This window comes from Mesoplodon densirostris, chromosome 8 (genome assembly GCF_025265405.1).
Source record: "Mesoplodon densirostris isolate mMesDen1 chromosome 8, mMesDen1 primary haplotype, whole genome shotgun sequence".
NCBI lineage: Eukaryota > Metazoa > Chordata > Mammalia > Artiodactyla > Ziphiidae > Mesoplodon > Mesoplodon densirostris.
In genome coordinates this window covers 837,399-854,146 of record NC_082668.1, presented here as the reverse complement: position 1 = coordinate 854,146, position 16,748 = coordinate 837,399, and the positions used below count along the sequence as shown (strand labels likewise).

Here is a 16,748-nt window from a genome sequence, read left to right as displayed (position 1 = left end):
ACACGGGTTCGAGCCCTGGTCCAGGAAGATCCCACGTGCCGCAGAGCAACTAAGCCCTTGTGCCACAACTACTGAGCCTGCGCTCTAGAGCCTATGAGCCACAACTACTGAAGCCCATGTGTCACAACTACTGAAGCCCGCATGTCTAGAGCCCGTGCTCCGCAACAAGAGAAGCAACTGCAATGAGAAGCCTGCACACCGCAACAAAGAGTAGCCCCTGCTCTCAGCAACTAGAGAAAACCCGCACGCAGCAGCGAAGACCCAATGCAGCCAAAAATTAAATAAATGAATAAATAAATAATCTTATGAAAAAAGAAGAAGAGAGGTGTATTTATCTGCCTTTTTGGTTGGTGTAGATTACAGAGCCTGCCCTCACCCGAAGGGTCATTTCTAAAAGCACGGTCTGACCACAGTCTTCCCAGGATAAATCGTGATGGTCTAGAGCCGACTCTGTGGTCATTAGTCCACTCAACCCTGCCCAGCACCCCGTGAGGCCAGAATGAGTGTCTGCCCCATCCTACAGGTGAAAAGCCAGAGCACAGAGAGGCAAAGCCTAACTTGCCTAGTGGCTGCATAGCTAGAGAGTGGCAGGATCAATGCTAGAACCAGTTGTGTCTGACCACAAAGATGCCGCTCCACCTCCTGTGCTCAGGGGCCTTCTGGGGCTCCACTACCTGGAGTCCTGAGCACAGGTGCCTCACCTGGCCATCGAGGCCCTCCCAGCCTCCCCTGTCCACAGTGGTCCCAGCCCATCCCCACCCCTGCTCGGCAAGCATGCCTCCTGCTCACCCTTCCAGACCTGGCTCAGAGGCTGGGACTGCCCTGCCCTCTTGCGGCCCCTGATGGGAGTCGGACCAAGGAGCTGGGGCCACTGGGCAGGTCTGAGCCCCCTACCACCCAAAGCCAGGGCCCACACTGGGGGATCCCCACCCTACGCTGGCAGCCCTGGGCCAGGCACTCTGCAGGGCACCGTGTATAGCAAACAGGTCAGAGCCTGTGCCCTGAGCCACGGCCTGTCCGGGAGGGGTTGGAGCAGGCCCAAGGATCCCAAATCAGGGACCAGGAACTGCCAGGCCATCCTGAAAATACCCTGCCCAAGGCTGGCTCAGCCTCAGAGGGTGCCCAGGGGGGTGAGGCTGGGGAGGCCCCCAGCTGGCCCCTCTCTGGCTTTCTGCCCCGACAGGTGAACAACAACGGGATCATCTCCTTCCTGAAGGAGGTTTCTCAGTTCACCCCAGTGGCCTTTCCCATCGCCAAGGACCGCTGCGTGGTGGCGGCCTTCTGGGCGGACGTGGACAACCGGCGTGCAGGCGACGTGTACTACCGGGAGGCCACCGACGCAGCCACGCTGCGCAGGGCCACAGAGGATGTCAGGCGCTACTTCCCCGAGCTCCCAGGCTTCTCCGCCACCTGGGTGTTCATAGCCACCTGGTACCGCGTGACCTTCTTCGGAGGCAGCTCCTCTTCCCCCGTGAGTGTTCTGGGGAAGGGAGGACATCCACCTGGGGCCCAGGGGCTCCCTCCAGGGCCCCCTGCCTTGCTGAGTGGGCCAGACATAATCCCTGGGCTTCGTGCCCAGGGGGGACAGCTGGACTCAGGGGCGAAGCCACCTGCCCAAGGTCACAGGGCCAGGCTGGAGGGGGGATGGAGCCTGGGCCTCCTGGAAACCACCCGCATCCAGGGAAACGCCAGGTGCCCCAACACAGTCCTTCAGTCACTCGGGGGACGCAGATGGTCTGTGTTAGAAGGGTTCCATTCGGAACGGTTCAGTACTCAAAGGGTTAAATGGGAAGTTTATTCCGTTTAATACATTATTCCTTGATGACGCCAAACGGCCACAGCGCTAAGTCCAGAATAACTGACCACTTTACCCAGCGTGGTCAGTGTGGTGGGCGGATCCCCAGTGAGGGCGGCATAGCCCCACCGGCAACAGATGCGTGACCGGCACCTCCCGCGGCCAGGCCCGTGATGGGTGCTGGGTCACAACTGCATGGGACAGAGGGCGGCTCTCTAGAGAAAAGCACTGGGGAGCGGGCGGCCTTTCAGGACGGTATGCCCACACATTTAATACACGTTCCTTTAGGGGCACGTCTGGGGCAGGCAGTGTTCTGGGCTCTGGGGAGGCGGCCCCAGGCAGAGAGCACAGGACATGACTCTCCCGTGGGACACACTCTAGCAGGGGGGACACCAGCGACCACGTAACCGGGACGCCACGCCAGCAGGACGTGGGCCCTCCCTGATGCTGTGCAAGCCTGGGGGCCCGGCTCGGCCACATGGGGGAATTTTGGAGCTGGCGGGACTGGAGCGCTCAGCACAGCAGTTAGGGTGGGTGTGACCACGCTGGGCTGAGGAGGAGAGAGAAGCCTCGCGGGCGGTGCCTGGTCTCCCATCGCAGGCACGAGGTGGGAGGGGTGGGGACAGGTGGCAAACGGGCTCGGTCCTGGATGTGCTGAGCAGAGCCCAGAGTCCCCAGCCGCGGCGGCTCAGGTGGGGACGGGGCGGGGAGGGACGTGCAGGTGGTGATGCTTACGAACCCTCCAGCCTCCAAGAGGCAAAAGAGAAGCAAGCTGGTTGTCAGGTACCTCGCGAGAGTAACCGTCACTGCTGGGGGTTTTAACAGGAGTATGACAGCAAATCAGGAAAGATGGGCTTTTTCTGTAAACATTACTACAAAGAAATTTCACGACTGAACTTTTGTTCACACATAGCCCACTAACATTTTGTATGTTTTGTTTTTTCTTATCGCCAATTTGTAAGAGAAAATGTCTTTTTAACAAAAAGTAGAGAAAAAGAATCTACAGCCCCACCAGCAGGAGATAACTCCCGTTCAACATGTCCTATTGTGAATCAACCCACACGTTAAAAAATAAATAGAACCACCTGGAACGTGCTGTTTTGTGAGTGTTTCTTTCACTCAACAGTATTTTGGGCACCTTCCTCATTCCTATATGTTCTTCTACATCATTTTTTATGTTATAATTTCACCTCTGCAGAGTCATTTTGCCTATTACCTCTCCACCTGGGAAGAAGGAGGCGCCCAGGGCCCCTCCTGAGCAGAGAGAGGAAACCTTAACATTCTCTTTTCAAACCCGGAGATGTCAGTTCCAAAATGATTATCTTGTGAGACAGGGAACCGGGATTCTGAGTTTGGGGTGGAAACCAGTCTGGGAGCTGGGAGATGGGGAAGCCCTCCCCTGGGGGCACCTGCAGGGGCAGGTCGATCAACAGAAAGTGATGGTTAAGCTTCGGGCATGTCCTCGTCCTCCTCAGAAGTCTGGGCCTCACAGCTCGCAAAGCCCCTCCACTGGCCTTGCTGACCAACCATGGTCCTGCCCTCCTCAGACCTTCCCACTGCTCGGGCCTTCCAGCCCTCACGCCCTCCTTGTCCTCTGAGTCCTGGCACCTGAGCTCGCCCTCCTGCAGGAGCGCGCTTGGTTTCCCTGCTGTCGTCTTTCAGCGTGGGACTCCCCCATGTGCGACGCCTGCGTGCCAGCCTGGCGTGGCGGCACTTGCGCTCCGGTGGGCGTGCCGCCCCCATCACGAGGTGCCCCGAGGGGCGCTGCATGGCCCCCAGTGGTTTGTGAAATCACCCTGGCATGAGTTGCTAGAAGGGAGATTGCTGCCTGCGGAAGTCTGATGTCCCCTCAAAACTGTGCCCACTCATAGTTGCCTAAGTCACATTCAGAAGTGCCTGTAGCCCTGCACCCCAGCCAAACGCACTATTATTTTCCTGCCTGCCAACTCTACAGGCAAGAACGGAATGCCCCTGGTTTTTTCAGCTTTACACATCTTTGATTTCTAGTAACGGGGAATCATTGGCTAGTTGTATTCTATCGTGATGTTTCTGTTCACACACACCCTTTGCCAATTTTTCTGTAATCTTTTTGTTCCTTTTCTTATTGATCCGTGGAAGTTCTACTTGAATTAAAGACATCACCAGTTTTTCTGCTGTGTATGTTATAAACACACTTTTCACTTCACTCTTTGCCATTCAGCTTGATCTCATGACACGTTTTTATATCCAGAAGTTCTTGTAGTCAAACGTATAAATCTCCTTTTTGGTTTCTGCAGTTTCAACAAATGTCAGGCTTAAAAGTCCTTCCCTAGACGTTCTACATATGCGCCTACATTTTCCTCTAGGCCAATGACAGCCTCATTTACAACCTTACTTGATTCGGGATTTATTTTCATAAGAGATATAAAGCTCCAATTTCATTGTTTTTCAGAGTTTCCTATTTGTCCCACGATCATTTCTTAAACAATCTCACCCTTTGCCCATTCTGAAATAGCACCTCTTATGTATACACTGCCCACTAATATTTTCATGGAGGATTCCGTGAAAACCAAAAAACTGCCTTTCCTTCTTTTCCCTTTTTATCTTTCCCCTTTCCCCTTTTACTTTATTGTTCATCTCACATGAGATGAGTTTGTGGATTTGGCCAGGTAGTCACGAACCCTCTGTGCCCCCAGACCCACAGAGGAAACTGTCTGGTCCTGGCGTCTGTGGCCTCCACAGCCCCTCAGTGGGCTTCACTCGCTCACCAGGCATCAGATAATACTGGGGAGGCAGGCACTGGGGACACAGCGGAGGATGGAGGCCGAGGTCATCGGGGCCTCCCTGTGGCTGACCATCTCGCTGGGGAAACAGAGGAGGGACCAGTGGGCGACAGCAGTGTGGGCAGGGCGGGGTCTTTGGGTGGAGACGGGGGCGCAGGCCCCGCTCAGGCCCCTCCTTGGCAGGTCAACACGTTCCAGACTGTGCTCATCACCGACGGCAAGCTCTCCTTCACCATCTTCAACTACGAGTCCATCACGTGGACCACGGGCACGCACGCCAGCAGCGGGGGCGACGCCGCTGGTCTGGGGGGCATCGCGGCCCAGGTAGGGGCCCCTGCTCCCCACGGCTGGGACTGTCACGGGCTGATAAGGCAGGTGGATGCCCCCCCCACCCCCGCCCAGTGCTGTGCAGAGGCCTCTCCCAGCCCAGAACCACAGAAACAGCCTCGCGCCAAAGCACCTTTGTCCTCACCCACACGGCCAGCCCTACTGGGACAGAGTTCTGTGTGCGCTGTGGCCTGGGGTGGCCTGGCCCGTGGCCTGAGGGACAGTGGCCAGCAGAAAATCCCAGGTGCGGAGGGCGGTCAAGTGCGAGCCCCCAGGGCCTGGGAGTGCCCCTCCCCCCGCTCCAGGCTCTCTACTTTCTCCTGAGGTCACACTGGCCCTGGGTCCTAGGGGAGGCCCAGGAGAGGGCGGGAAGGGGTGGGGGGAGGGCTGCCAGGGCCCAACCTGGTCAGCGGCGGGAGGAACTGCTGGTTAGGGCGGGGCGGGGCTGGGAGGCGGGGACAGCACGCGGGACGGCGAGGATGCTCCTGAGTCTTCAGCGCTGCGCAGCTCACGAGGCTGCCCCCGCGGGAGGTGGGTCTCAGGGACGTTAGGGAGACCTGCGGACCCAGCCCGCACCTACCCCCACTCTCTCCCACCCGCCCCCAGGCCGGCTTCAATGCGGGCGATGGGCGGCGCTACTTCAGCATCCCCGGCTCACGCACAGCGGCCATGGCGGAGGTGGCGAGCACCACCAACGTGGGCGTGCCCGGGCTCTGGGCGTTCCGAATCGATGATGCCCAGGTGCGCGTGGGGGGCTGCGGCCATACAAGTAAGAGGACAGAGAGAGTGGCTGGGGTGGCGGAGGGGCATGGTTTAGGGAGGCGGGATGGCGGGGGGGGGGGCGAGGGGGAGCCCCGGGCTTCTTGGGGGCGCCCGGCCCCGCCCACCTCGGCTCCTCTCCCCTGGGCTCACCCCTGAGCCTCAGTCTCCCCCTGGGAGGCCTTCCTGCCTCTGCTGAGGAGAAGGGGTTTGCTGGAGAGCACGGTTTGAAGTGCGAAGGGGTGTAAAGGGGGGGGAGCTGGGGTCACATTCCCACCCAGGGAATCCTGGGCATTCCTGCGTGGCCTCCCGCGTCCTCAGGACCACCTGGGAGGCAGGCCCTCTTTCCACCCATTTTGCTGCCTTGCTTCTTGGTGGGACTTCGTGCTTGTGTGACAACCTGGACATCTACCTGACAGGAGGGAGCTCCCTGACGCCCGGGGTCCTTCAGGCACAGAACACAGAGCAGACGGGAGCAGGGTCCACCCCGGGGGCGAGCACGAGGCCTGTGGAAGCAGCGGGACTGGCCACAGAGGATGTGCTCCCGGCTCTCCTGCTGTGTGGCTCTGGGTCACAGACCCTCCTGAAACCCCTGCTTACAAACGGAGTGGGGAGGGTGTCAAGTGACGGGTTCAGCCGCGCCACTCCCCCGGCCAAGCCTGGAGCCAGTGAGGCCAGTGCTGGGACCTCCCCCAGAGATCGCCTCCCACCCCCATGGGGACCAAGGCCACCAAGAGGGGCTGATTCTCCTGAACACTGTCCCAGGGATGAACCCAGAGCAAGGCAGCCCACCCAGACCTGCCAGGGGAGCAGGCGCGCACCCCCCGGCGGGGGGGGGGCAGGGAGGGCAGGTGTGTATCGCGCCGAGGACTGGATATGGGCCCTGGTGAGAGAGGCCCGGGGAGCCTGAGCCCACCCACTCACCAGTGTGAACGAGGGGGCGGCCCACAGGGCCAGGAGCCCGGGGGCTACTGATTTCGCCCCCATCCCCCAGAGTGGCAACACCCGCCCCGGCTCGGAGCCGCGATGGTTCAGGTCACGGGGACACAGACTCAGTCACCACACCTTTGCGTGGGCAGCAGAGAGGTTTGGCGCTTGCCAGCGGCCAGGGGCTTGGGTTATGGTTGAGGGGTAGAGTATGGGTGCAGGTGGGGACTGGTGTGAGCAGGTGTGCGTGCAGGTGTGGGTAGGTCCATGCTCCCCACAGAGGCTGCCGGCTGTGAGCCTGAGGACTGGGGTCCTCAGAGGAGGGTCCAGCCAGTCCCTCGGGGATGCCGTTCCCATGTGGTGGTGCTTCTCTCCCGCCCCAGGCTTCTGCAGGGAGCAGACGGAGGAGGCCCTGCTGGGCCCTCAAAGCTCTTGCACACGGAGGCCCTGAGGGGCACGGGCCCGTGGGGTTGCAGGGGGAGCGGCCCCCTCGTGTCCCCGCCCCACGCTGCAAGCCCAGGAGATGGAGCCCGTGCGCGTCAGTCTGGAGTCACCAGGGAGGGAGGGTGGGTTCACACCTGAGAGGCAAGCGCCCATACCTGTCAGTCTACCTTCTGAGAAGGGCTGGTCCTGACACGGGCTCAGGCAGTCAGCCGCCACCCGCTGCAGGGCAGCCGGACTACGCGGCCTGAGTGCCGGTGTGGCTCGGTGAGTGGACCAGTGGGGGCAGGGACGGTCCTCAAAGGCACCCACAGCCTTGGTGGTGCTCGGGGCCCGAGAGCCCTTCCGGGAGTGCCCCTCTCTCCCTCCCTCCCTGGACACCAGCCAGCTCTTCCCGGGGCCCTCCTAGTAACAGGAGGCCTGAAACCCTGGGACGCTCCGGCACCTGCCCACGTGTGCTCATTCACGGCGGGTTTCGGTGGCCTTGCCTCTGCGGAGGGTGGGCCCCATGAGCTGAGCCCTGCCTGTCCTCGAGGTAACAGAGACCCAGCAGCAGCGGACCTCGCAGCGCCTCCCCCGAGAGGGGCCCCCGGGGCCAGGCTGACGGCCCTGCCCTCCCTGTGTCCGCAGCCTCCGTGTGCCTGACTCTGCGCCCCTGCCTCAACGGCGGCAAGTGCATCGACGACTGCGTCACGGGCAACCCCTCCTACACCTGCTCCTGCCTCTCGGGCTTCACCGGGAGGAGGTGCCACCTGGGTGAGTTTCTGCTGGGACCGCCCACCTGGAGGAACCCGGCAGCACAGCCAACAGCCCCAAGAGCCCGAGGCCTCGGGCCTCTGTCCCCATGGTGTGGGTGGCATCCGGGAGGCGCCGCGGGGGGAGCCAGACACAGCGGCTCCGAGACGGTGAGCACGTGGGCGGGCTCTGCAGCCGCGCCGCCCCGGGCCACGGCAGGTCCTCCCCAGCAGCGCCTCCACTGAGTCCTCCCCGTTTTCCAGATGTGAACGAGTGTGCTTCCCACCCGTGTCAGAACGGCGGGACCTGCACGCACGGCGTCAACAGCTTCATCTGCCAGTGCCCAGCCGGCTTCGGGGGACTCACCTGTGAGACAGGTGAGAGGAACCAGGGGCTGCAGGGCCGTGGGGAAGGTCCTGCCCGACCAGGGAGTGGTGGCTAGCCTGGTGGGGGCATCAGGTCAGCGTGCCGCAGGGGGCCTGGCCCCAGAGAGGCCCGGGGGCAGGGGGTGCAGGAGCCCAGACTCCAGAGAAGAGGCCCCGCCCTGTGGGCGTGACAGGAGCACTGACCACAGCACACAGCCAAGGGTGAGGCCTTGGGACAGGGCAGGGCCTGGTTCCGGACCCGTTTCACCATAGGCCTGCACCCCTGAAACCCTGAACCCCAGCTGCTCCTGGAAGGAGTGCAGGCTGTTGCTCTCCATCCCGGGGGTCGCACAGCCTAGATGTGGGTTGGGGTCTTTCTCAAGACCCCCTTGTTGCTTCCAAACTGCGGCCACACGCCCGCCTGCCACCCCACTTCTGAGCGCGGCTCTTTGGAAGCAGTGCTTTCTGATCAGACCTCTACTCCCTGCCCTTCATGCAGCACCTCTTTGGGGCCCCCTCACCCTGGGCCCTTCACCCACCTGGTAAAGGAAGGTGGACGCCCCACTCCCACCCCCGTGTCACTGTGGGAAGCCGCTAGGGGAGCCCAACAAACGGAGCCCCTTAAAATCAAAGCACGATGACGCCTGATCGCCATCCGGCTCAGCCAGACACACTATCCCCTACATACGCTTACTGATGTGTAACTGTTATTTAGAAAAACATATAACACATAGTTAAATCGAGTGTGTACAAGTAACAACCGCACCAATGTCTCAATCTAGAAAAACCATTTCTAATGGAGACTTACGGCCACAGGGAATGTTTTAAAGCCCTTAACTCTGGTGTGTGTACACATGTCCGGGCCGGGTGGGACCCTGGAAGGGCTTGGGGCCAGAGCCAGGAGCCGTGAGCCTTGGCCTCCTCATGGCCACCACGGCAACACCCATGGGTACCAGCCCCCAGTCCCCCACGAGGCTCTCTGGTCTCAGGACCCACCTTGGCCCCCAGAGCCTATGACAGCAGGGATGCTGGGCAGAGTCCAGCAGGGACGTGGGTACCGCTCGGCCCGAGTCTCCCCTCCCCGACCCGTGCCCATCCCTGCTCTCTGGTGGAGTCAGGATCCCAGAGACGGGGGTCACCGTGTGCCGCCAGCCACCAAAGCACCTCCACACCTCCCAGGGTTCAGGCCTGCTTCCTCCCACTGCCCCCCACCCTGACTCCAGGGTGGGTCACCCGCTCTGGGGATCCCGTCTGGTTCCTGTATTGAGTCCTTTTTGGAATGAGCTGTCAGCAGGACAGGCGACATAGCTGGGGGAAGGCAGCGTCCCCCCCACCTGCTGCCAGCAGCCACCAGGTGAGGCCAGCATCCTGGGTGAGGGGCAGGCCAGAGCGCCGACGAAGGCGGGCTCCCACCTGCGCACTCCCACCTGACTGGGGGCCGAGGGCCTTTGCAGGACTGTCCTTGCACCAAGAAGTGTCGCCTCGCCCACCATGGACCCTCAGCCCCGGACCACTCAGGCCCCTCCTGCGCCCCCTCAGGGCTCCGTCACAGGCTGTGCCCCCCCCGCCCAGCTGGGAGGAATCTCTCAGCCCCAGAGCCCTGTCCTGTGATGACAGCTCTGTCGCAGTCATCTTAGCAGGGGCCCAGGAGGGCGGGAGCTGGGTCCCGTTCACCCCCATGTCCCCCGCCAGGCACAGGCACACCCTCCCTCCTCCCCAGGTCTGCTGAAATAAACCCCATTCAGACAAGCTTTCAGTGCCGGTGGGTTGGGACTGCCGTGGTCCCCCAGGGCCCGATGCCCTCCAGAGATGGCCAGATCCACCCGTGCTGCAGCCCGAGATGTCAGCAGTGGGGCTCAGCAGGAGCCCCTGGGCCCACCACAGCTGGGGATCCAATGGCCTTCCACCACTTTGTGCTTGTAGCAAAGTCTCCATGCGATGCCAAAGAGTGTGAGAACGGCGGCTGGTGCCAGGCGGAGGGCGGCTCCGCGGTGTGTGTGTGCGCAGCTGGCTACACGGGTGCAGCCTGTGAGACGGGTGAGTGTGCCCTCGGGTGGGAGCAGGGGTGCAGGGTGCCAGGTGCTCAAAGGCTGGCACAGAGCCGAGCACCCACCTCTGCCGCCCCCAGATGTGGACGAGTGCGGCTCTGACCCCTGCCTGAACGGAGGGTCGTGTGTCGACCTGGTGGGGAATTTCACCTGCCTTTGTTCAGAGCCCTTCGAGGGACCTCGCTGCGAGACAGGTAACGGCCACGTGCCCGAAGCCCCCCACCAGTGACAGCAGTCAGCTGCCCCCTTTCCCTCTGGGGGGTGGGGAGGTCTGGTCTGAGCTCTGCTGTCCACATGCTGGGTAAGGCTGAGCGAACCTGTTCCCCTCTCTGGGCCTGCTCTCCATCTGGAAAATGCAGGTATGGGTGAGCACAGTCCCAGGGCCCCTCTCCCGACTCAGGAGATTCCTGGCTGTTTACTGTCCCTCCTTCCTACCCCAGACCCCTCACCTTGCTAGGGAACAAGCCGTGGGCGTCGGAAAGAAAGCTGATCTCTCCTACAAGTGATGGAGCATGCTAGCTTCTGTTCTATTGCATACTGTTTGAAATGCTGGTTAGGACTCGGTAGGTCAGTTAAAAGACCCACAGAGTAAATTCAGGGCTTTAGCACCTGACATCGCCTTACCTCCCACGGCTTTGGTCCCCCAGCTGACAACAGCTGTGCTTGTATCTCCCCGGTGTGTGTGTGTGGGGGGGGGGGGCGCTCAAGACAAACTCATCGGATTTGCTTCGAGTCTCAAAACCTAAGAAGGAAATTAGGTTCTACCCATGAGTGAGACGCGGATGGATGCTGTGCCCTCCGTTGGTCTTTGGTTGGATGGCCACACGCAGGGTGGGCTGTGTCCTGAGGCGATGGTAAACTCATGTCAGAAAACAGATAAGTGATTTCAAAAGATTTTGCAAAGAAACCATGTTCTGTACGAAGAATAATGCAAATGAAAGCAAACAATAAGAAACAACTGACTTGTCTACCCCAGTACAAGCTCATTAGCCACGTCACACATACAGCAGGAAGCTGGCCAAAAGTTGGAGATTATAAAAAAGAGTATCTAGCCTTCTGCTTATGGCCAACAAGGATCAACTGCTCTGGGAACTTCCCTCTCACTGTCAACAATGAGAAAACCAGGCAAAATATATGAAACAACTGTTTTCAGCCATTGGACAACAGAAAGTAGAGGGCTGTCATCCCTGAGAGAAGGGAATGAAATGGGGTGAGCCCTGCAATTGCCCCAAGGCTGCCTCGGAGCCGTTTCCAGGCTGCCACGCCGGGGCGGGGCCAGGGACGGATCCAGACTCCAGCAGTTCCTCTGAGTCTCTGGGTCAAGGAGACAGAGATTCAAATTCAGTGGCTGGAATTTGGGGGGATAATACCAGCAAGGACAGAGCAACTGAGAGGGGAAGCGGGTAAGGGGAGAGAGCACGAGATCGGCTCTGGAGATCTGCAGGGGGACCCGTTGAATGTGGGTCGGATGAAATCTACTGGGCTGGGGAAGAACCCCTGGGAGTGGTGTCAGACAATTCCTGGAACTCAAACCCGCCTCCCCACAAGCTGGAGTGGAGTGAGCTCTTCATAGGCAGGGCCAGTGCTGAGTAGAGTCCCCAGTGGTGTCACCTTAGTACTGGGGATAAATAAATGCTAAGCTAATGGCTAATCTGATCTGTCCCAAGAAATCTTAAAAGAAAGTTTGAAAGGATCAAACTGAGCCCAAGTAATTTCACTTGTATTGTATGCCAGAATACAATCCTCCACTCTTTAAAGGAATAATAACAGAATCCAAGACCCCAAAATACCCAACCAAAAGTTACTAGGCATACAAAGGATTGAGAATATATGAGCCACAGCCAGAAGTCAAATAGATCAATAGAAACAGTGGCCAGAGATGACAGAATCAGCAAGTACAAATGTTCAGTTGTCCATCATGAACATGCACCATATGTTCAAGACTGTTGAGGGAAAACGACATAATGAGAAGTAGAAGATAAAAAAAAAAGAAGCTTCTAGAGATGAAAAATATAATATCTGAATTTAAAAAATACACTGGATGGATTTGGGCTTCCCTGGTGGTGCAGTGGTTGAGAGTCCGCCTGCCGATGCAGGGGACACGGGTTCGTGCCCCGGTCTGGGAAGATCCCACATGCCGCGGAGCAGCTGGGCCCGTGAGCCGTGGCTGCTGAGCCTGCGCGTCCGGAGCCTGTGCTCCACAATGGGAGAGGCCACAACAGTGAGAGGCCCGCGTACCACATAAAAAAAAAAAAAAAAAATACACTGGATGGTGTTAACAGCAGATTAAGACACCACAGAAGGAAAGATCAATGACCTTGAAGAGAGAAATGGAAGCAATTCAACATGCAGCCCGGAGAGAATAAGATGAAAGGACAGCACCTCCTCAGGGGCCTGTGCACAGACACCATGCAGTCTGGCAGGTATGTACTTGGAGTGCCGGCAATGAGGGAGGGGGCTGAAGGGGGGCAGGAAAAGTCTGTGAAGAAACAACAGCCAAACAGTTTCTAAGTCTGATGAAAATGAAAACCAGACATCCAAGAAAAACATGAAGAAGACCATATGAAGCCACATCATGATCAAACTGCTGAAAACCAATGACAGAGAAAACCTTAAAAGTAGCCAGAGAGAAAAGACAGACTGCACAGAGAAACAAGAATGACAACAGCCTCCTCATCAGAGACAATGCAGGTCAGAAGACAGTGGGACAACACCCCTAAAGCATGAAAGAAATAAGCTGTCAACCTAGTGCTATATACCCAGCAAAACTCTTTCAAAAATTCAGGTGAAATAAAGATTTTTCAGACAACAAAAACAGAGAATTCATCACCAGCATATATGCATTACAAGAAATGTCTTTTCAACAGAAGAAAAATGGTCCCTGATGAAAATCTGGATCTACACAAAGGAATGAAGAGTTCTAGAAATGGTAAATATATGGGTAAAAATAAAAGACTTTTCTTCTTACTTGTTAATCTTTTAAAAGATATTTTTAAAACAAAGAAATAGCAACATATTTGGGGTTTACACTATACATAGAAATAAAATGTATGACACCAATAGCTTAAAGCAGCCTGTGCAAGCTTTTTCTGTAAAGGGCCAGATAGTAATATTCTTTTTGGCTTTATGAGTCATGTGGTCACAGCTATTCAGCTCTACTAATGTAAGGCAAAAGCAGTGAGCCACAGACTGTGCATAAGTGAATGGGCATGGCCATGTTCCAATGATACTTAATTTTTTTAAATGGGTGGCAGGCAAGATTTGGTCTTTGAGCCTTTGTTTATCAAATTCTGGCATAAGGGATAGAAAAGGAGAAATGGAAGTATAATATCGTAAGGTCCTGACATATCCGAAGTGGTATAATGCTGTTTGAAGGTCGACTGTGATAAGTTAAAGGTATACATTGTAAACCCTAGAGCAGCAAGTAAAAAAATAATAATAATGGGTTATAGCCAATAAACCAATCATGGAGATGAAATGGAATCCTAAAAATACTCAATACAGAAGGTATGAAAAGAAGAAAAAGGAAGATAAAGAACACTGGCTGTAACTACCATTAAATATTCAAAGGTACAATTATGAAATACCAGATTTTAGCAGTGGAAAGGAATTCAGGATTCAGAGGATTTAATCCTTAAATAAATATTTAATGTTAACTGAGCAAATGAGTTATATTACTAGCTACTGCTAGTTAATAAATAAAAATAAAAGTGTGTAGGAAAATTTGAAAGATCTACAGTCATTGAAATAAAAAGGAATATATTTTTCTAACTCAAAATGGAAACACAACTTTATATCTTTAAGAATAAATGAAGTCTAGTAGTTAAAGTTTAAATAAATTTTTAGTGGCATTTATGAAATTTTACATATGCTTTCTCACCTTATGATTTCACATAAACAAATGTTTTGTTCACCCAGAAAAAAAAAAGACGAAAAAGGAACAAAGAAGAAGTGGGACAAATAAGAAACAATAACAAGGTGATGGGTTTAATCCAGTCACATTGGCAATTACATTTAAATGTAAAAATGGTTAAAAACACAAAAGACAGAGATTGTCAAATCGAATTGAAAAGCAAGACCCAACCATATACTTTCTACAAGAAACCTGCTGCAAATAGGAAGACACAGATCATTTTAAAGTAGTGGGGTGGGTTTCTCACACTGAGTGCAGCGACCAATCCTGGACTGAGTGCTGGGAGTAGCTCTGAGGACTCTGACGTAGCAGCGAGCGGGGGGTGGGGAGAAGCACAGGGGCGAGTCCTCATTATTTTCCTCTGGTGTCCCCCCGACCCCGCCACCTGGTCTCAGAGCAACCCCGAAACCAGAAGTGAGCATCAGCACTGACAGAGAAGCAGGACCCACAGAGGCAGCAGTGGGGGAAGCCTTCCTCTCCGGCTGGGGGAATTCTCGGCTTCACAAGTGTGGGCAAACTCCTGCTGTTTTTCCCTTTCTCTGTCCTCCAGCCACGTGACCCCAGACAGGAGTGCGGTCACAGGAAGTAAGTAGCAGAGTGGGGCCACTAAGCCCAGATTTCATGCCAGAGGACCAAAAGCATAGCCCCAGAGGACGAGATGTGCTGGGGAGGGCATGGAGGGGGTCTGGGGCGGCAGCCCCATCATGTTCTTTCTGAGCTCCTGGGCTCCCTCAAGTTGGGCATGTGTAATCTGATAAGCAAAAGACAAACAGCTCAGCAGAAACAATGGCCAAGAATGTAAGCAGGAAAGTCACACACAGAAACAAACACCCATAAACAAGTGAAAAGCTCAGCCTCACTAATCAAGAAACTACAAATTAAATAAAAAATCTAATTTCAGGTTTTGCCCATTAGATTGGTAAAAACTTTGATAGTTGATGGTATCTGGAATTGGAAAGGCTGTGGGAAAATGAGTGTCCCATTCTCCCTGGGAAGTATTGATTATATTTTGCTTGAAATTTTTTATAATTTTTTTTGCAATTGTTCATATGTATTACATTTACAGTTGATTTTTAAACAATAAAATGATGGATACAAAAAAACCCGATACCATTTATTGAAAGACTTAGGTATGAATGTAATAAAGCATTTTCAGGATTTAAATACTGAAAACTACAAAATGCTGATGAAAGAAATCAAAGAAGCTCTCAGTACATAGAGAGACACTATGTTCATGGATTAGAAGATTTAACATAGCAAATATGTCAACTCTCCCCAGACTGACCTGTAGATTTAACATGATTCCAATCAAAATCTCAGCAGGGTTTCTGGTAGCTGCACACAAGCTGATTCTATAATTTATATGGAAAGGCAAAGGAATTAAGATAGCCAAAACAATTTCAAAAAAGAAGAATACATTTTAAGGAATCACACTACCTGGTATTAAGACTTATTATAAAGCTACAGTGATCAAGATTGTGTGGTGTTGGCAAAGGGATTGACACACCAATCAACAACAGGAAAGAGGATCCAGAAACAGACCCACACAAATATGGGTATTATTTTTTGAAAAGGTATAAAAGAGATTCAGCAGAAAAAGGATGATCTTTTCAACAAACGATGTTGGAACAATTAGACATCCTTATGCAGAAAATGAACTTCAACCTAAACACATCTTATACAAAGATTAACTCAAAATGAATCATAGACCTGAACAGAAAACAGAAAACTATAACGTTTTTAGAAGAAAACTAAAGATTTTTAGGTAGAAACATCTTTGTGACTCATGGTTAAGCAAAGAGTGCTAAGACAAGACCGCAAAAGCATGCTCTATCAAAAAAAAAAAATAGATAAATTGGACTTCATCAAAACTGAAAACTTTTCCTCTGTGAAAGACATGGTTAAGAGAATGAAAAGACAAGCTAAAGACTGGGAGAGGGACTTCCCAGGTGGTGCAGGGGTTAGGACTCGGCGCTCCCAATGCAGAGGGCCCGGGTTCGATCCCTGGTCGGGGAACTAGATCCCACATGCACACCGCAACTGAGAAGTCCACGTGCCGAACCTAAAGATCCTGCATGCCTCAACTAAGACCCGGGACAGCCTAAATAAATAAATAAATAAATAAATAATCATCATAAAAAGGCTCGGACACTTAACCAAAAAGGATACACAGAAGGCAAATAAACAGATGAACAAATCTGTTGTTGTCATTGACCACTGGTGAAATGCAACTTAAAGCCACAGTGAGACACCACTACGAGCCTATGATAACTGCGAAAATAAAAGACGCGACCTGGTGAGGGTACAGAGCAATGGGAACTCTCACCTATGTTTGGTGGGAATGCCGAACGGTTTGGCCACTCTGAAACAGTTTGATAGGTTTTTTATAAAGTTAAACATACACTTATAATATGACCCAGCAATCGCACTCCTAGGTATTAACCCTAAACAAATGAAAACTTATGTCACACAGAACTCTGTACAGGAATGTCTGCAGCATGTCTATAGCCACCAAAAACCGGGAACCCAAACGTCCTTCCAAGGGTGAACGGACACATGAACTGTGGTACCTGTCGACGTGGGACACAACTCGGTCATTAAAAGGACTAACTGCTGATGCTTATAACACCTGAGACTGTCCTGGAGGCCTGACGCTGAGTGAAAGAAGCCAGTCTC

The 16,748-nt window shown here is 54.4% G+C and overlaps 1 protein-coding gene across 1 annotated transcript in view; it reads left to right on the top strand.

Annotated features, from left to right (window-relative positions):
- Nucleotides 1-16,748, top strand: part of SNED1 (sushi, nidogen and EGF like domains 1) — an 87,055-nt gene that overhangs the window by 32,283 nt on the left and 38,024 nt on the right. Inside the window, exons 2-8 of the mRNA XM_060106418.1 lie at nucleotides 1,184-1,471; nucleotides 4,741-4,881; nucleotides 5,491-5,653; nucleotides 7,642-7,767; nucleotides 8,010-8,123; nucleotides 10,035-10,148; nucleotides 10,240-10,353. Of these exons, the coding sequence (XP_059962401.1) occupies nucleotides 1,184-1,471; nucleotides 4,741-4,881; nucleotides 5,491-5,653; nucleotides 7,642-7,767; nucleotides 8,010-8,123; nucleotides 10,035-10,148; nucleotides 10,240-10,353 (1,060 nt within the window). The remainder of the gene's footprint in view (nucleotides 1-1,183; nucleotides 1,472-4,740; nucleotides 4,882-5,490; nucleotides 5,654-7,641; nucleotides 7,768-8,009; nucleotides 8,124-10,034; nucleotides 10,149-10,239; nucleotides 10,354-16,748) is intronic.